Source organism: Chiloscyllium plagiosum, chromosome 5 (genome assembly GCF_004010195.1).
Source record: "Chiloscyllium plagiosum isolate BGI_BamShark_2017 chromosome 5, ASM401019v2, whole genome shotgun sequence".
Classification (NCBI taxonomy): domain Eukaryota; kingdom Metazoa; phylum Chordata; class Chondrichthyes; order Orectolobiformes; family Hemiscylliidae; genus Chiloscyllium; species Chiloscyllium plagiosum.
The window spans coordinates 88,554,686-88,572,519 of record NC_057714.1 but is presented as its reverse complement, the minus strand read 5'-3'; the positions used below and the strand labels follow the sequence as shown (position 1 = coordinate 88,572,519).

Sequence of the window (17,834 nt, the reverse complement as noted above, 5' to 3'; positions counted from 1 at the left end):
CTCAAAAGATTCCAGAAGATTAGTCAAGCATGATTTCCCCTTTATAAATCCATGCTGACTCTGTCCTATCCTGTTACTGCTATCCAGATGTGTCGTAATTTCATCCTTTATAATTGACTCCAGCATCTTTCCCACCACTGAGGTCAGACTAACTGGTCTATAATTTCCTGCTTTCTCTCTCCCACCTTTCTTAAAAAGTGGTATAACATTAGCCACCCTCCAATCCTCAGGAACCGACCCCGAATCTATCGAACTCTGGAAAATAATCACCAACGCATCCACGATTTCCCGAGCCACCTCCTTCAGTACCCTGGGATGTAGACCATCCGGCCCCGGAGACTTATCAACCTTCAGACCTAACAGTCTCTCCAATACCAAATCCTGCCAAATATAAATTCCCTTAAGTTCAGGTCCTTCAGCCACTGTTACCTCCGGGAGATTGCTTGTGTCTTCCCCAGTGAACACAAATCTGAAGTACCCATTTAATTCTTCTGCCATTTCTTTGTTCTCCGTAATATATTCCCCTGTTTCAGTCTTCAAGGGCCCAATTTTATTCCTAACCATTTTTTTGCCTTGCACATACTTAAAAAAGCTTTTACTATCCTCCTTTATATTATTGGCCAGTTTACCTTCGTATCTCATTTTTCCTCTGCGTATTTCCTTCTTAGTAATCCTCTGTTGCTCTTTAATAGCTTCCCAGTCCTCAGTTTTCCCACTTATCTTTGCTATGTTATACTTTTTCTCTTTTAACTTTATATGTTTCTTAACTTGCCTCGTCAGCCACGGCCGCCCATGCCATTGCTGGGATATTTCTTCCTTTTAGGAATGAACTGATCCTGCAACTTCTGCATTATACACAGAAATATCCGCCATTGTTCCTCCACAGTCATGCCTGCTAAGGTATTGCACCATTGAACTTTGGCCAGCTCCTCCCTCATAGCTCCATAGTTCCCTTTATCCAACAGAATTACTGTCACTTCCGACTGCACCCTCTCCCTCTCAAATTGCAGATTGAAGCTTAATGTATTATGGTCACTACTTCCCAATGGCTCCTTCACTTCGAGGTCTCTGACCAATTCTGGTTCGTTACACAATACCAGATCCAGAATTGCCTTCTCCCTGGTTAGCTCCAGCACCAGACTCTAAGAATCCATCTCTGAGGCACTCCACAAAGTCTCTTTCTTGAGGTCCAATACCATCCTGATTCTCCCAGTCTACCTGCATGTTAAACACCCTCATGGTTGTCATTCTCATTTGTGAATAACTACTATCCTGAAAGCACCAGTGTTGCTTTCCTCCTTCAGCAGTCTACACTATTGATGAACTTCAGGCTTGCAAGACAAATAAGAGGTGGTTACTTGGAGGCATGGAAATATTCCTTCCATATATGGCTCTAACCCTCTTCCATCATCACAGGTCAGAGGGCCTTCAACAAGAGTAATGGAACCATAAGTCTGCTGAAGAAAACACTTTGCTGCCTGCATCAGTCAAGGGGTCTCTGTATTGCATGCTAAAAAAGTTCTCAATGTTTCTAGTCATATTTTATATCTGCCACAACCTTCCTAATTTGAGGACCCGGCCACTACTTTCTGAAAATGCCACATTGGACATAAGAGGAAGTAGAGAAGAATGAAGGAGGAAAAGCCCATGTAACAGGCTTCATTGCAGTAAAAACAAACATCTCCTATGTCCGGATTGACCACAATCTCCTTTTGGAGGGTTCATGTTAGGCAAGATTTAGATAGTTTAAAAGAAGTTTTATAACAATAATGAGGGAAGTGATACAGTAATGATAACAAGAGGAATAGAACATAATGACATAATGACTATAATGACAAGAGGAATAGAACATACAAACATAAGAGATCAAAAACAGCATCTGTCAATAAGTGCAAGAGGAGCAGTCAATTAGCGCAAGTGTCCTAAATCCTACTCAAAAATCTCAATTCTCTCAGGTGCGTGATAAACTTGGGCCTCAATTTATCCTCTCCACAGTGCTCCCCCAATTGTTTCTAAGTTCACTCCAGCTGCAGGATCTGACCTTGGGTATTAACACCAGTATATATTGGATAACTAACAGGAAACAAACAGAGATGGATGTGTCATTTTCAGATTGGAAAACTGAAATAAATTTTCTGCCATCAAAATGCAAATCTCAAAAATTTGGTACTCTAAGCAATTTTGGAACAAACAAATTGGCTATCTCCCAGTACTTGTTTTAGGGCTCTTTGCATTCACAGAAAATGTTCCTGATGCATGTAGCTGTTGTTTAAATCTGTTAATGACCTTGCGACATATTTTAACTTCTCATCTGATCTCCATTCCTGAAACTCCACCCCAATCCTAAAAGAACTGCAGATTCTATAAATCAGGAACAAAAACAGAAATTTCTGGAAAAACTCAGCAGGTCTGGCAGCATCTATGAAGAAAAATCAGAGTTAACCATTCCCAGAAAGGATCACTCGACCCGAAATTTTAACTGACTTTTCTCCACAGATGATGCCAGACCTGCTGAACTTTTCCAGCAATTTCTGTTTTTGTTTATTCTTTTAGCCACTTGCTCCAAACTTTCTAATTGCATTCCTGAACCTCTTGCACTATCTAGCTCTCTGTCCTTCTTTATGACCCTCCTTAACTCATACTTCTTTGATCAGACTTTTCCTCAGTCACCTTAATTCCTTGATGTTTTTTCTCTGCTAAAGGCATCATATAAATGAAAGTTGTTAATAAGAGGATTGGGTTAGTCAATTCATAAATGTGTTGTCCAAGTAGATACCTCTACAGCTCATTTCCTTCCAGTTATGCCAAATTTCACTCCAAGCAATGCAGAAATCAGCTGTGATTTTCTTTTTGGAAGCATGGCTAATCAGCAGTCATGCTGCATTATTTTGTAGAGAATTTTTAGATTGCATACAAAGGATGCAATTTTTTTTTGCAAGAGACAGTCATTTCAACAGTTCAGGTCCATTGGTGTGTAATTAGTAGCAATATGTTCAGTGGATGAAGAGTTCCCTCATGTACTTTTGTCACTGTCAGTAAGGCAAAAGACTGCTCACATGGAGAAAAAAAATATTTATTTTCCTAATGGACATTGGGGCTCCTGGGCTCAGGGCTCACTGCTCCGTCTGCTTTTCTTTTTTCTGTTTCGCCTTTCTTTTTTCTCTTTTACTTACTTTATTTACTTACTGTGAAGAGTTTGAATGGCATTGACAGTGGTGAGTTAACCTGTTACAGACTCATGGCGGAGTGAGCCCTGAGGCAAAAGATTGGACCTGAGGATCGGCAACTTTGTCATTGGTTGAGTCTGTGTGGCGGCGCAAGGGGATCATGGTATCATTGACGAGGTGGGTGGCAGTGAGAGACTCTGTTAGCAGGTCCCCTGCAGGTCGTGGTGGAGCTGAATCAGCCCAGCGGCAAAGATGATGCATGAGGATTGGCAACTTCGACATTAGTTGGGTCTGGCATAGATGACAGCGATGCAGTGTAGTTCTGAGTGACTCAGAACTCGAATGTCGATGGACTTCTGTTTAAGCTATATCTCTTCATTTTTCTTTTTTTCTTAAACTATCAAAATGGCGCTGTATTGTGGCAACAAATGAAAGCTTTCCACTGTATTTTATTGTATTTTTCACTAAAATACACATGACAATAAAATCATTCATTCATCAAAATCATTCATTCACTTCTTTCTTTAATGCATTGGACTGATGTTGGTTATCATTTCCCCTTATTATAAGGTTAAGCCAGTTCACTTTCTTTTTAAAATTGTTTTGCCAAAGTTGTATTGAAGCTACCAATGAAGATCTGTATACACATGTAGCTGACAGACTGCATAATTTAAAGATAAAGCATTGTATTAATGCAGGATACCTAATATCACTAATGTGTGATAAGTCTTAGTTTTATCACTTAATCTTTCAGAAAACATATATTGTAAAGTATTATCTGTGGAGATTTTAGTTGTAAAGCTACAGAAAATATTGCTACTGTATTTATTGTGCATTTCATTTATGACTTCCATTTGTGACTTCACTTTTCTTCCCTCTTTCCACCAAGTCATTCTACCATTGGAGCTCAGTTCCAGAGCTCTTGCTTTCTCTTCTTGCCAAGTGGAAAAGTGCTGTCAAGTGTCGACCTGCAGTCACCTATGTAAACTGTCCAACTGCCACTGTATGTTTTTTCTGCATGCACCTTGACATAGTTAAAACGTATAATCACATTTCATCAGCATTTCATGGTCTACAGTAATTTTGGGTGTGCTTCACTAGAAAATTTCATGTCTGCTTCGTTTGCTTCTTGCATGTTTCTGGTAAGTTTAAGCGGTTTGTGGATATCTTTGCTGCACTTTTCAATGTTGCAATTTTTAAAAAATGCATTAAATTATTAGACCTTTTAACATCACTTAGAGCTTTATTACAAATAACTATTTCATTGTGTTGTAATGAAATTTATTTGTTGTCTTCTTACACACTAAATAAGCAAATGGCCATATTACTCTTTTTTTACAGGAATGCATGTGGCTGCCAGTAGTCCTGTTCTGTATTACTGTATTAGGATATAGTCTTGTAAAGATAGATTAGTGTTAATTCTGTTGATGATGCACCCTTCACCACCGTAGAACTTGGAGTTCTCATCAAGATCAAGCTGAAGTTATTCAATTATGGTATTCAACCATGAAAATTTCTACCTCATCTTTGCCATGGTAGTTTGGTTTCCATTTTTGGAATTGTCATACTGTCCCACTATACTTATTCTAATAACCAGCTTAAAACTATGTATGACCTAGTAAAACTTGTAACAAAACAAGGAACTGAATTGATGCTTTACACAGTATCATTAGAACATGCTGAGAACAACATTGTAGGAATATAGAAGGTAAATGTTCTTTCTTTATTTAGCTTAACAATTGTCATTGAAAGGATAAAAGTATCACCAAATCCTTATCATTTTTGCTGTTTTGGTTTACGTCCTTTTCTGATTTGGAGGACACTTAGAGGAGAACTTGATGATGATGTCCTTCTACCTGGCGTAGGTTGTGGGTTTTGGCACATACTGTTAAGTGTTCTTGGGCAGTCGATTTTGCCTCATCTCAGGAACATAGAATTTGCATGGTTGAACCAAGGCTATAATGAAATTGGAAGCTGAATGGTCTTGGTGGATTCTAAAATGAGATTTGCTGTGCAGATTATTGGTGATTAAGTGCCGTTTGATGATGGTGTGGCTATTACTTGCATCAATCTGCTGGCAATTAAGCAGACTAATAAAATGGCAATTAGATTTGTCTTCCCTTTTGTGGATAGAATATAATTACATAGTTTCCTATATTGTTGAGTGGATGCCAGGGTTACCTGTACTGAAACATTTAGCCAATTGAGGAGTGCACAACTATAGCACTATAGCCTGGAAGTTGTTGAAGGGTGTACACTATAACTGTATTCAGTGTTATTGACTGTTTCTTGTTGTCACATAGAATTAATCAAGTTGGCTGAATAGTGAGTTCGTCAGGAGGAAGTTGAAAAAGATCTTTAATTCAGCATTCCTGGCTGAAGAGGGTTGCATACATATCAAGCTTGTTTTTTTGGACTCAGATTCGAGTCTCCACAGTCATTGAGGATGGAAATATTCATGCAGTCACCTCTTTTCATTAGTTGCTTAATTGTCCAGCACCACCATAATTGGATGTGGTAATGTTTGCAAGCTTTTAGTTGTGAAATCACCTTAATTCTGCCCATGGCGTATTGCTTTCACAATTTAGCACATTTCTTCTGTGGTAATTTCATCACAGTGGCACCTCATTTTCAGCTAAATTTGGTGCTGCTTTCATTTAGCAGCCCTCTTTGAGTGAGGGTACTACATTTGGCTTGGTGGGGATAAGAAAGTAAACTTCTCAAATATTTATTCATTCACAAATGTGGCCATTACAGGTTGGACCAGCATTCATTGGTTGTTGCTAATTGCCCATACGAGAACAGTGGTGAGCCTTCTCCTTGAACTGCTGCAGTCCATGTAATGGAAGTAGAACCCATAGTGTGGTTAGGAAGGGAGTTTTAGGATTTTGATCTAGTAACAGTGAGCAATATCATTGTAATTCCAAGTCATGATAGTGTGTGGCTTCGAGGTGATGGTGTTTCAATGCATTTGTTGCCCACTTTCTAGATGGTAAAAGTCAAAAGGACTAGATGATGCTGGATTATGCAATATGCAGCATGGTCGTGTATAATTTTGTTGCTGCTGATAGTTTGATGGATGTCCCAACTTTGGGCTCTAAAATGCACTACTAATCTATAGTGTGGTGGCAATGCTACAAAACATAGTAAAAGATGTTCTCAGTGTGAAAATGGGCCTTTGATTCTACAAAGACAGTCCAATAGTCACTCCAACCAATGCTGTCATGCCCAGATTAACTTGCAAAAGTTAAATTGGTGAAGGTGAAGTTGGAGTGAACTTTGAACAGTCTTTGGGTTATTAAAATAATTCATAAATTATGTTAATAAATAAATCTTGCCTTCCATAATTTACCTTCTGTCCTTCCTGGGAGATTTCCTGGGAAATGACCATGCAATAATCATCTATTGTTTATAAAACTCTATTTCTTTATTGCCTTTGGGGAAAGAAAGCTGCAGTCCTTGCTTGTCTACACGTGACTTCATATCCACAGCAAAATTCCCCTCAGAAATAGCGTAGCAATCCACTTACTGCCAAATAAGCTGCTAAAGAAAAGTCGCTGAAGAGTCGACAGGTGGGCTATAATGGCTGAAGAAGAAAGCTCGACACCACCACCTTGAGGGCAGTTAGGGATGGGTAACAAATGCTGGACTTATCAGCAACACAAGATGTAAACCTATGTCAAGGGGATTTTAGTCTACTAATTTGTTTCAAAAACTAGAATCAATCCTACCATTCACATTCACCAATGTCACCTCCCTCACAGTGACTCTGGTGACTCCCTTGAGACGAAAACAGTCCCTATTATATGTGGAGGTTGAAATTATTTTGAAAAGTATAATATAGCAATACGTAATTCAACAGGCATTTGTGATTTATAGTTAAGCACACATATTTGAGAGAGTTTACATCCATAGGTCTCTTTGCATTTTGAAGTACCCAATGAAAATTAAGTTTTAATGCAATTAAAAGTTAGATACAGGTAGTTAGTGATTTTAAGAAATTTTGTTTTTACTAGGGCAGAATAAAACTGAGAGAGACTATGGGTGTAAATTATGCCATCAGAATTCCATTAAATTCTTATTATAATAACTATCACAAATATGGTTTCCATGTACATTGGTGGAACCAGGGAAACAGGTGAAATATGCTCAATGTAAAAACCATTTTCTCGCATTAATGATCATTATTTTATCGTCTTTGCACAATTCCATGCCCCTAGTTATGCCGTTTTGACTAGAGATAATATCTAGAAATGAATGCTTGAAGTTTGCATGCTAATGAGGACAGATTGCATTCAATTTGATGCCACGCAGATGTTAGATTATAAGGGCTAACCCTTGAGAAAATACTTAAGAATGACCAGCACCCAGAAAATGCTGCCTTATTAAGAGGTCAGTGACTTCTGAAAGGAAGGGGACCAGATTGATGAAAACAGAAATGGATACTTGTTTTGGTCTTTTATAATCCAAGTGAATGTTAACAATTTCAGTTTTTGAAATTTTAGAAATTTGGTGGCAACCAATCCAAACCAGAGTTCACTGTGGATCTAAAGGGAGCTACAATAGAATGGGCTTCAAAAGACAAATCCAGCAAGAAAAATGTAATTGAGGTAAATATTTTAATTTATAACCACAATTTTCTATATTCTATGTTCTAAGCATGTAGTCATCTATTGGTTGGCACTTTGTCACCACATTATTGCATTAATCATTGTTACTCACTAGTCCTTTAAATCAATAGCTCCTGGTTATGATAACAATCAAGGATTTTTTAAAATTGTTATTAGATGTTTTGCAATATTACCCTGATCATTCACCTCAGTAATCAGTTTAAGTTTCTGATACTTAACAAATAATTATGCAGCTGTATAAAAGAAAAAAAACTGTGAATGGTGGAAATTAGAATGGAAAACAGAAAGTCCTGGAGGAATTTAGTATGTCTGGCAGCACCTGTGGGGAGAGAGAGAGAGAGAGGCAGAGAATTACCTTTTCAAGTCCAGTATGACTGTAATCTAGCTCTCTGTAGGGTTTTGACAATCAGCAATTTGTCCTGGATTTAGTGTATCTTTTCAATGTTGTATAGTCTTCAATGAAATGACTGAGCAGTGTCAGTTTCTGTTCCCAGTAGATTTGGAACCTTGACTAAAAAGTGGCAGTCTCATTCGGAGAAACTGATGACTCAGGATCAATTAAGATGTTACACACCAGTGCAAAATAGGATGCTCATTTCAGAATGAATAGAGTTGAGTAAATGTAGCTTACTAATTGATACTACAAATTTTAGATCCCTGAAAGTGACAACACAAGAGGGATAAGGTGGTAAAGAAGGTGTATAGTGTGCTTGCCTTCATTGGTCAGGGCATTGAATATAAACGTTGACAAGGACACTACTGTAAGAAGGGTGTAGGAGCTTTGGAAGGGTGCAAGGGACGTTTACCAAGATGTTACCTGGATTGGAGTGTGTTGTTTATAGGGAGAGATTGGGCATACGTATTTTCACTAGAATGTTGGAGGCTGAGGGGTGAAGTATATAAACGTATGAGAGGCATGGATAAGGTGGATCAGCGGAATCTTTTTCTCAGAGTGAAAATCTCAAATAGTAGGGGGCATAGGTTTAAAGTGAAGGGAGTAAGTTTAAAGGTGTGTGAAAGATGCTGGTAATTATCTGGAACTCGTTGCCAGGAGAGGTATTAGATGCAGATACCAAAGCAATATTTAAGAGGCATTTAGACAAGACACCTGAATAAGCAGGAAAGAGTGTTACAGACTGCATACAGACAGATGGGATCAGTTCAGAATGGTGTCATGGTTGACACAGACATGGTGGGCTGAAAAATATGTTCTTACGCTGTACTGTTCTAAGTTCTAATTGCATTTCTGGTCATATTCAAATTTGTCAGTTGAAACATATTTCCCAGTAAAATTCAAAATGCTAGTAAACATATGAGTTGGTAGTTTTCAGAAATATCTTGGGAGGCAGTATCATTTGTTTTCCAAATCAAGTAATGGTATTGACTCAAATCCATTTAACACAGAAAGGGCTATGAGAATTTGCCTTCATAAAAGTAGAAACATTAAGGCAAATTGGCTGGTTGAGATAAGCGTGACTGAGTACTCCATTCTGCAGAGTTAACAACATTATGTTTTCTCTGAGCAATTTTTCCTGGCAATGGCACAATATTCAAATGTTCCCTTTAATTTGAAACATTGTGATATGTATTATTTTGTTGTGCTTACATAAAAGGAGAATTTGAAACCCTGGTTATCATGGACAGGAAAGTGGCCGGATGATTGAAATCTGAATTGTGAAATCTGCCAAAAGGACAACATGAGATTAACTTGTTCTTTAGTTCTGCAAGACATTTAGATTATGTCGCTCTTTAGTAAAAAGAGATGATGGTTTAATAAAAGTATTTTTTTCCCCATAGTGTTGTTTTTAAGTTAGAGCTTGATGCAATCTAGTTCAGAACTTAACTGTGTCTTATATAATCTTTACGGTCGGAGTATGTTTACAGTAGGGAACATTTAACACAACATGAATCCCTGATGAAGGGCTTATGCCTGAAACGACAATTTTCCTGCTCCTTAGATGCTGCCTGACCTGCTGTGCTTTTCCAGTACTATGCTTTTTGACAACTTGAATACAATAAAGATGGCAGAGCAGGTGATCTGTTGTGACTGCAGGGTGTGAGAGCTCCTGGAATCTAGATTAGATTACTTACAGTGTGGAAACAAGCCCTTCGGCCCAACAGGTCCACACCGACCCTCTGAAGAGCAACTCACCCAGACCCATTCCCCTACATTTACCCCTTTACCTAACACTACCGACAATTTAGCAATTCACCTAACCTGCACATTTTTGGACAGGGGGAGGAAACTGGAGCACCCGGAGGAAACCCACACAGACACAGGGAGAATGTGCAAACTCCACACATAGTTGCCTGAGGTGGGAATTGAACCCGGGTTTCTAGCGCTGTGAGGCAGCAATGCTAACCACTGTGCCACCGTGCCGCCCATCTAGTTTGATCTAGGGCAAACATATCTGTAGTATTTGTAGCTCAAGGAACCTAGCCTCAGATTTTGAGGTGGAGGGTGGGGTTGCAGACATTGCAATGCATCAGAGATGGGAAAAGCGACATGGATATTTTATTCCAGGATATTCCTTGGGATAGGTTCTTCTGATTTGGTCTTTGATCAGGGATGAGAAGATGTAAGGCGGTAACATAGCTATGGGAATCCAGGATGTTTAGTTGAGAACGAACGCTGCATGGTGAATGAGCTCACTGCCCATGGCACGGTGGTACATTTACGGTGAAGGGGTAAATGTAGGGGAATGGATCTGGGTGGGTTGCACTTCAGAATGTAGGTGTGCACCTGTTGGGCCGAAGGGCTTGTTTCCACACTGTAAGTAATCTAATCTAGATTCCAGGAGCTCTCAATCCTGCAGTCACAACAGATCACCTGCTCTGCCATCTTTATTGTATTCAAGTTGTCTAAAAGCACAGCAGGTCAGGCAGCATCTAAAGAGCAGGAAAATTGTCGTTTCAGGCATAAGCCCTTCATCAGGGATTCATGTTGCGTTGAATGTTCCCTAATGTAAACATACTCCGACTGTAAAGACTATATAAGACACAGTTAAGTTCTGAACTGAATTGCATCAAGGAATGTAATTATGGTCACACAGCACAGAAGAGGTTCATGAAGCCTGCATCGATCCATCCATACGAACCCCACTTTCCAGCACTTGGCTCATAGCTTTGAGAGCTATGACATTTTAAATGCTCATCCATGTGCTCTTTAAAAGTTGTGATGGTTCCTGCCTCTATTACCCTCCCAGTCAGTGCATTCTGGATTCCACCAGTCTCTAAGTGAAGAATGTTTTCCTCAAATATCCTCTAAATCTCCTGCCCTTCACCTTAGAGTTATGCCCTTCATTATTGAGCCTTCAACTAATGGGTACAGCTGCTTTCTAACCCTGTCCCTCATAATCTTATACACCTCAATCATACCCTCACCTCTCAGCTTTTTCCGCTCAAAAGAAAACCACCCAAGCTTATCCAGCTTCTCTTCATAACTAAAATGTTCTAACCCATGCAAGATAGAGTCATAGAAATGTACAGCATGGAAACAGACCCTTCGGTCCAACCCGTCCATGCCGACCAGATATCCCAACCCAATCTAATCCCACCTGGCAGCACCCATCCCATATCCCTCCAAACTCTTCCTATTCATATATCCATCCAAATGCCTTTTAAATGTTGCAATTGTACCAGCCTCTACCACTTCCTCTGGCAGCTCATTCCATACACGTACCACTCTTTGTGTGAAAATGTTGCCCCTTTAGATCTCTTTTATATCTTTCCCCTCTCACCCTAAACCTATGCCCTGTAGTTCTGGACTCCCCAACCCCAGGGAAAAGACTTTGCCTATTTATCCTAATCATGCCCCTCATAATTTTGTAAACCTCTATAAGGTCACCCCTCAGCCTCCGACGCTCCAGGGAAAACAGCCCCAGCCTGTTCAACGTTTCCCTATAGCTCAAATCCTCCAACCCTGGCAACAGCCTTCTAAATCTTTTCTGAACCCTTTCAAGTTTCACAATTTCTTTCTGATAGGAAGGAGACCAGAATTGCATGCAATATTAAAACAGTGGCCTAACCAGTGTCCTGTACAGCTGCAACATGACCTCCCAACTCCAGTACTCAATACTCTGACCAATACAGGAAAGCATACCAAACGCCTTCTTCACTATCCTATCTACCTGCAACTCCACTTTCAAGGAGCTATGAACCTGCACTCCAAGGTCCCTTTGTTCAGCAACACTCCCTAGGACCTTACCATTAAGCGTATAAGTCATGCTCAGATTTGCTTTCACAAAATGCAGCACTTCACATTTATCCGAATTAAACTCCATCTGCTACTTCTCAGCCCATTGGCCCATCTGGTCAAGATCCTGTTGTAATCTGAGGTAACCCTCTTTGCCGTCCACTACACCTCCAATTTTGGTGTCATCTGCAAACTTACTAACTGTACCTCTTATGCTCGCATCCAAATCCTTTATGTAAATGACAAAAAGTAGAGGACCCAGCACCCGATCCTTGCGGCACTCCACTGGTCACAGGCCTCCAGTCTGAAAAACAACCCTCCACCACCACCCTTTGTCTTCTACCTTTGAGCTAGTTCTCTATCCAAATGGCTAGTTCGCCCTGTATTCCATGAGATCTAACCTTGCTAATCAGTCTCACATGGGGAACTTTGTCGAATGCCTTACTGAAGTCCATATAGATCACATCTACTGCTCTGCCCTCGTCAATCCTCTTTGTTACTTCCTCAAAAAAAACTCAATCAAGTTTGTGAGACATGATTTCCCATGCACAAAGCCATGTTGACTATCCTTAATCAGTCTTTGCCTTTCCAAATACATGTACATTCTGTCCCTCACAATTTTCTTCAACAACGTGCCCACTACCGATGTCAGGCTCACTGGTCTATAATTCCCTGGCTTGTCCTTACCACCCTTCTTAAACAGTGGCACCACATTAGCCAACCTCCAGTCTTCCGGCACCTCACCGAATTTCCTCTGTATTCCTCTAGGGACTAGTATAGTCAGAGATTATGACCCTGTTATCTGCAGCAAAGAGCAAGAATCCTGAAGGCAGTGTCTTTTGCCCAATGCAAGGGTGTTGGACATCTGTTTTGAACTGGAGAAGAATTGAGAAGTGAAGGTCCAGTCATCATAGTCCATTTAGGTGCCAATGGCATAAGCTGAACAAGGAAAGAGGTTTTGCATGGACAAGTGAGAAGCTAGGAACCAAATTAAAAAGCAGAATCTCAAGATAATAATCTGTGTGTGTTGCTACCTGAGCCACAAGCAAATTGGTGTAGTGCACGTTAAACAATAGAATTGAAAACCCGTGTCTCAAAGACTGGTGTGGTAAAAGTGGGTTCAGTCTGTGGGGCAGTGGCACCAGTACTGGGGAAAATGTGATGCATTCAGTTGTGATGCCCTACACTTGAACCATGTTGTGGCTGCATAACTAAGGATGCAGTGGTTTTTAACTAAAAATTGAGAGCAAGGATTTGTCTCAAACTTGGAAAGAAATGGTAAATCAAAACGTATAGACATTGTTGGATAAAAAGGTATTCGGGGAAATAAACTTCTTGACAAGAAAAGAGTACAAATCTAAATGTAAATCAACATATAAGGCTAGAGGATACAAACATGTAAAAGGACAAAGCAAAAAGCTCTGTAATTGTATGTAGCTTTTGAAACAAAACAGATGCACTAATAGTGCAAATAGAACTGAATAGGTACGATTTAATATCAATTACAGATATGGCTGCAAGATGACATAAATTAAAACCTGAATATTGAGTGTACAGGACATTTGGGAAGAACAGGAAGTCAGGAAATCGAGGGGTGGCCCTGTTAATTAATCATGGTTTTCACAATAAAGGAGAGACTTAAGATCAGGAAAGCATGTTGTACAAAACGTTTGAGTAGAAATGAAAAATGATAAAGGCCCAAAGTCATTTGTGGGATTGGTATGCAGTCCTTTAATATTAGAATTTAGAATTTATTGTCATATGTATTTTTACAAGAAAAATACAATCAAAAGTGTTCTCAGTCACCCTACCATGGCACCTATTATTAATGATAGAAGTTGTGGTAAATCATAAGTTACAACAAGTAAATATAAGACAAAGTTAATCAAAGTTCATTTTAAAGGCTCCTAGTCTTGAAGAAAGCCAATCAAGAAATAACAGACACAGCTGGAATGAGAACATAATGGGAGCTTGTCAAAAAGGTATAGGAATAATCAGAGGGGATTTTAATCTGTGTAGAAACTGGAAAAGTAGCTGGGCAAAAATAATCTAGGTAGTTCATGAAATTGTTTTGGGATAGTTTGCCAGAATAGCACATTCTAGAGCTGACCAGAGAGTAGGCTTCCCAAACCTGGTATTGTATGGTAGGATTTGTCAATTATCTCACATTTAAGGTGCACCTAGGTAGCAGTGACAATGATATGATTGAATTTTCTCAGGATTAACAGATTGTTGGACATTTATACTAAAAATAATGAGGCTCCATCTATAGAACAGGAGAGTACATGGTAGTCCAAGCACTGTATTAAATTAATGTTGTAAGTGATAAAAGAACTGTATGTATTAATGTGAACTTATACGTTTCTTTTATGAAAAGAACTTGCTCTTTTCCAGCTTAAAACACGTCAAGGAACAGAGATATTGATTCAGTTGGACAATGACCATCTCATCAATGAGTGGTATAAAGCTCTTGAGGAAACAATTGGTAGTCAGGTACATAGTCAAATTGAACATTTTACTTTGTGTCTTTTGTTTTGCACAGTAATAATTTCAGTTATTTTTACTAATTTGCCAATAAACTGTTAACCATGCATAAAAACTGATCTGCAACCGACAACCAATTTCATTGCAGATGGTGGAATCTGATGAAGCTGCTGAAGATGATATGCCAGAGTCCCCAGGAATTGAAAAACATGATAAGGATAAAACTAATAAAGATTTAAAGAAATCACGGCGTAAGTTATAAAACACAATAATTTCATAAAAACAGACTCTATATTATGGTTTCGCTCCACAAAATGAAGGTGGAATTGATTCTAGCTTACTGTTCTTCCTACAAGAACAATCTTTGCAATAATTAGTGTTGAAATCCCAATTATGCAATATTAACAACAAATATATTTGTATGAAATTTTTCTCCATTTTTTATGAAGTACAGGTAGACAGCCCTTTATCCAAAATCTGAAAATCTCCAAAATCCGGAGGTTTTTTTTCATGAAGTTTTTAATCTCATTAACAAGATTGTTTGGCATGCAAGCAGTTAACCCAACTCCACACCCACTCAATGCATGTCACTCAGATGTGACTTGGGTAGGCATGGCCCAGCACTGGCAGGCCTCAATTTTGTCTCAGGGCCCGTACTACTCACTGTGAAGCTGCAGTTTGGTAAGATTTTTAAAAATTTCATAGTTGAACTGTTACTTATTCCAAAATTCAAAAACTTCTGAATTCTGAAAACCAGCTAGTCCCAAGCGCTTCGGATAAAGGATTGTGCGTCTGTATTTGCAAGAATAGTGAATAGTTTCATTAGTAGCGAAGATATCTTGTATGCAAGAGTAATCAACTAATTACCCATACAACACTGCTCCATTTAAGCGTGATTAGACTTTTGATAGTGAGTTTGTAAATTAATGTTCATCATGTCCCATGTGTAAAATGTGTTAACTGAAGTAAGAGTCCACATCTGTTTTCTGTTATTAAAGGTACATTGGCCTGTTGTGATTTAATTTCTGTGATGACTGTGATAAAGAAAAGCTTTATTAAGGGTCAACACTTCCTTTTTTTTCCCCTGTATTACTATGCAAGATTGACTTCACTTGTATAAGCTTGTAAGAGATATGCATTTATATCTTCATGGGGGAGGGAAGTAAAGCACATACCTATGTATAAAAATTCATTAGTCCCACAACACTAGGCGATAGTCCAACAGGTTTATTTGAAATCATATGAGCTTTTGGAGCTTAGCCCCTTCGTCAGGTGCAGTGCTCCAAAAGTTTGTGATTTCAAATAAACCTGTTGGACTATTGCCTAGTGTTGCATGACTTCTGACTTTGTCCACTCAGTCCAACACCAGCAACTCAACATCACAAAAAATCATTGTCCTACAGAGGATAATAGCAACTATCCTTCACATATTGACAGCATTACTACTCTTGAGATTGAGAGTATTATTTTGCATAATCTTGTATGTTATTTATTATCAAATATCTCACACAATATATGCAAATAATGAAAAATATTTTCTGCATGTAATTAAAATGTTTTTAACTTAAGAACTGTTTTCATTTCTTACTGCTACTGTACACCTTACTGTCTGTGCACAACTACTGTTAAGCCCGATCTTTTTGTCCAACTTTTTTTAAAAATAAGAAGCATGCATTTCTGCTGTTTTGTTACTTTGACTCTTTTTAGATTTCCAAATCTGATTTTCACTCAAAGTCACTTTCAATCATCCTCGCCACGCACTCCCTCCCTCCTCTCTCCCTTCCAACAAACAGCTCTCTTTCCTGCTTACTGATGCCAGTGACCCATACATTGAAACTCTCTTTTCCCCACACCAATCTTTGAGCCAATTATTTAATTGCCTAATCTGTTTGACACTACACCACCTGAAGTGGGGCTTCAATTCCAGAGATGATTACCATTGATGTTCTGTGGTTTAATTCAAACTCTTTACTTGGAATGATATTCCAAGTACTACCTATGTTGTTGGTTCAATTAGATCCACCCCTGCCAATATTAATTTATTCTACAGCTGCAATCATGTCCTTACTTCCACCTCCACTGTATCTGCTCCTCGGAGGAGCAGTTCCACTCCAGAACACCCCAGGTGGCCTCCTATTTCGAGGACCGAAGTTTGCCGGCCTGGGTGATCAATGCCCTCCAGCGCATCTCCTCCACTTTCCGCACCTCCATCCTTGAACCCCAACTGCAACTAGGATAGAACACCCCGGGTCCTCATCTTCCACCTCACTAATCTCTGGATACAGCGCATTATCCTCTACCATTTCTGCCTCCTACAATCAGACCCCACCACCAGAGATATATTTCCCTCTCCACTCCTATCTGCGTTCCAGAGAGACCGTTCTCTCCGTAACTCCCTCGTTAGGTCCATGCCCCCCACATACCCACCCTCCACTCTCAACACCTTCCCTAATACTATAAAAGGTGTAAAACCTGCACCCACACTTTCCCCTCACCTCCGTCCAAGACCCCAAAGGATCTTTTCCCATCTGGCAGAGATTTTCCTGCACATCCAAACACCTCACCTACGTGGTCGGTTGCTCTCGATATGATCTCCTCTGTATTGGGGAGACAGGATACCAATTTGCGGAACGTTTTGGGGAACATCTCTGGGACATATGCACCAAACAACCTGCTGCCCTGTGGCCGACGACTTCAAATCCCTACCTCCACCCCGCCAAGGACATGCAAGTCCTGAGCCGCCGCCTCCACAAATGTAAGCCACCAGACGCCACGAGGAAGAATGCCTTATCTTCTGCCTTGGGACCCTTCAGCCACACGGCATCAATGTCGACTTCACCAGTTTCCTTATCTTCCCTCCCCTGCCGCATCCCAAATCCAACCCCCCAACTCAGCACTGTCCTTCCTGTCCATCTTCCTTCCCACCTATCTGCTCCATGTTCCCCTCTGACCGATCACTATCACCCCCACCTGCATCTACTTATCACCTTCTCCGCTATCTTCCCCACCACACCCTCGTACTTATCTTTCAGACCCCCACCCACCCCACCTGACCTCTGCCGCATTCCTGATGAAGGGCTAACGCCCAAAACGTAGACTCTTCTGCTCCTTGGATGCTGCCTAACCAGTTGTGCTTTTTCAGTGCCACATTTTTCAACCCTGATCTCCAACATCTGCAGTCCTCACGTTCTCCATATAATAGCATCAAGCCAATCACAACAGTTGAAGCTCCTAATTGTGGCTATGGAGAATCATATCAATCCTTCAGACTTTACTATCCCTTATCATTGCTTTTCACTAGCACTGCTGGTGCTATGATCAGTTTGCTCACCATGCTGCTGGCCTTGTCCTCATCTA

The 17,834-nt window shown here is 39.9% G+C and overlaps 1 protein-coding gene across 7 annotated transcripts in view; it reads left to right on the top strand.

Annotated features, from left to right (window-relative positions):
* arhgap12b (Rho GTPase activating protein 12b) overlaps positions 1-17,834 on the top strand; it is a 199,258-nt gene that overhangs the window by 159,651 nt on the left and 21,773 nt on the right. For 6 of the 7 annotated variants that reach the window (XM_043690603.1, XM_043690597.1, XM_043690598.1 and 3 more), the window contains 4 exons: positions 4,057-4,170; positions 7,673-7,777; positions 14,388-14,486; positions 14,626-14,728. In XM_043690603.1, the coding sequence (XP_043546538.1) occupies positions 4,057-4,170; positions 7,673-7,777; positions 14,388-14,486; positions 14,626-14,728 (421 nt within the window). The remainder of the gene's footprint in view (positions 1-4,056; positions 4,171-7,672; positions 7,778-14,387; positions 14,487-14,625; positions 14,729-17,834) is intronic. The other variant, XM_043690599.1, reaches the window with a different exon arrangement.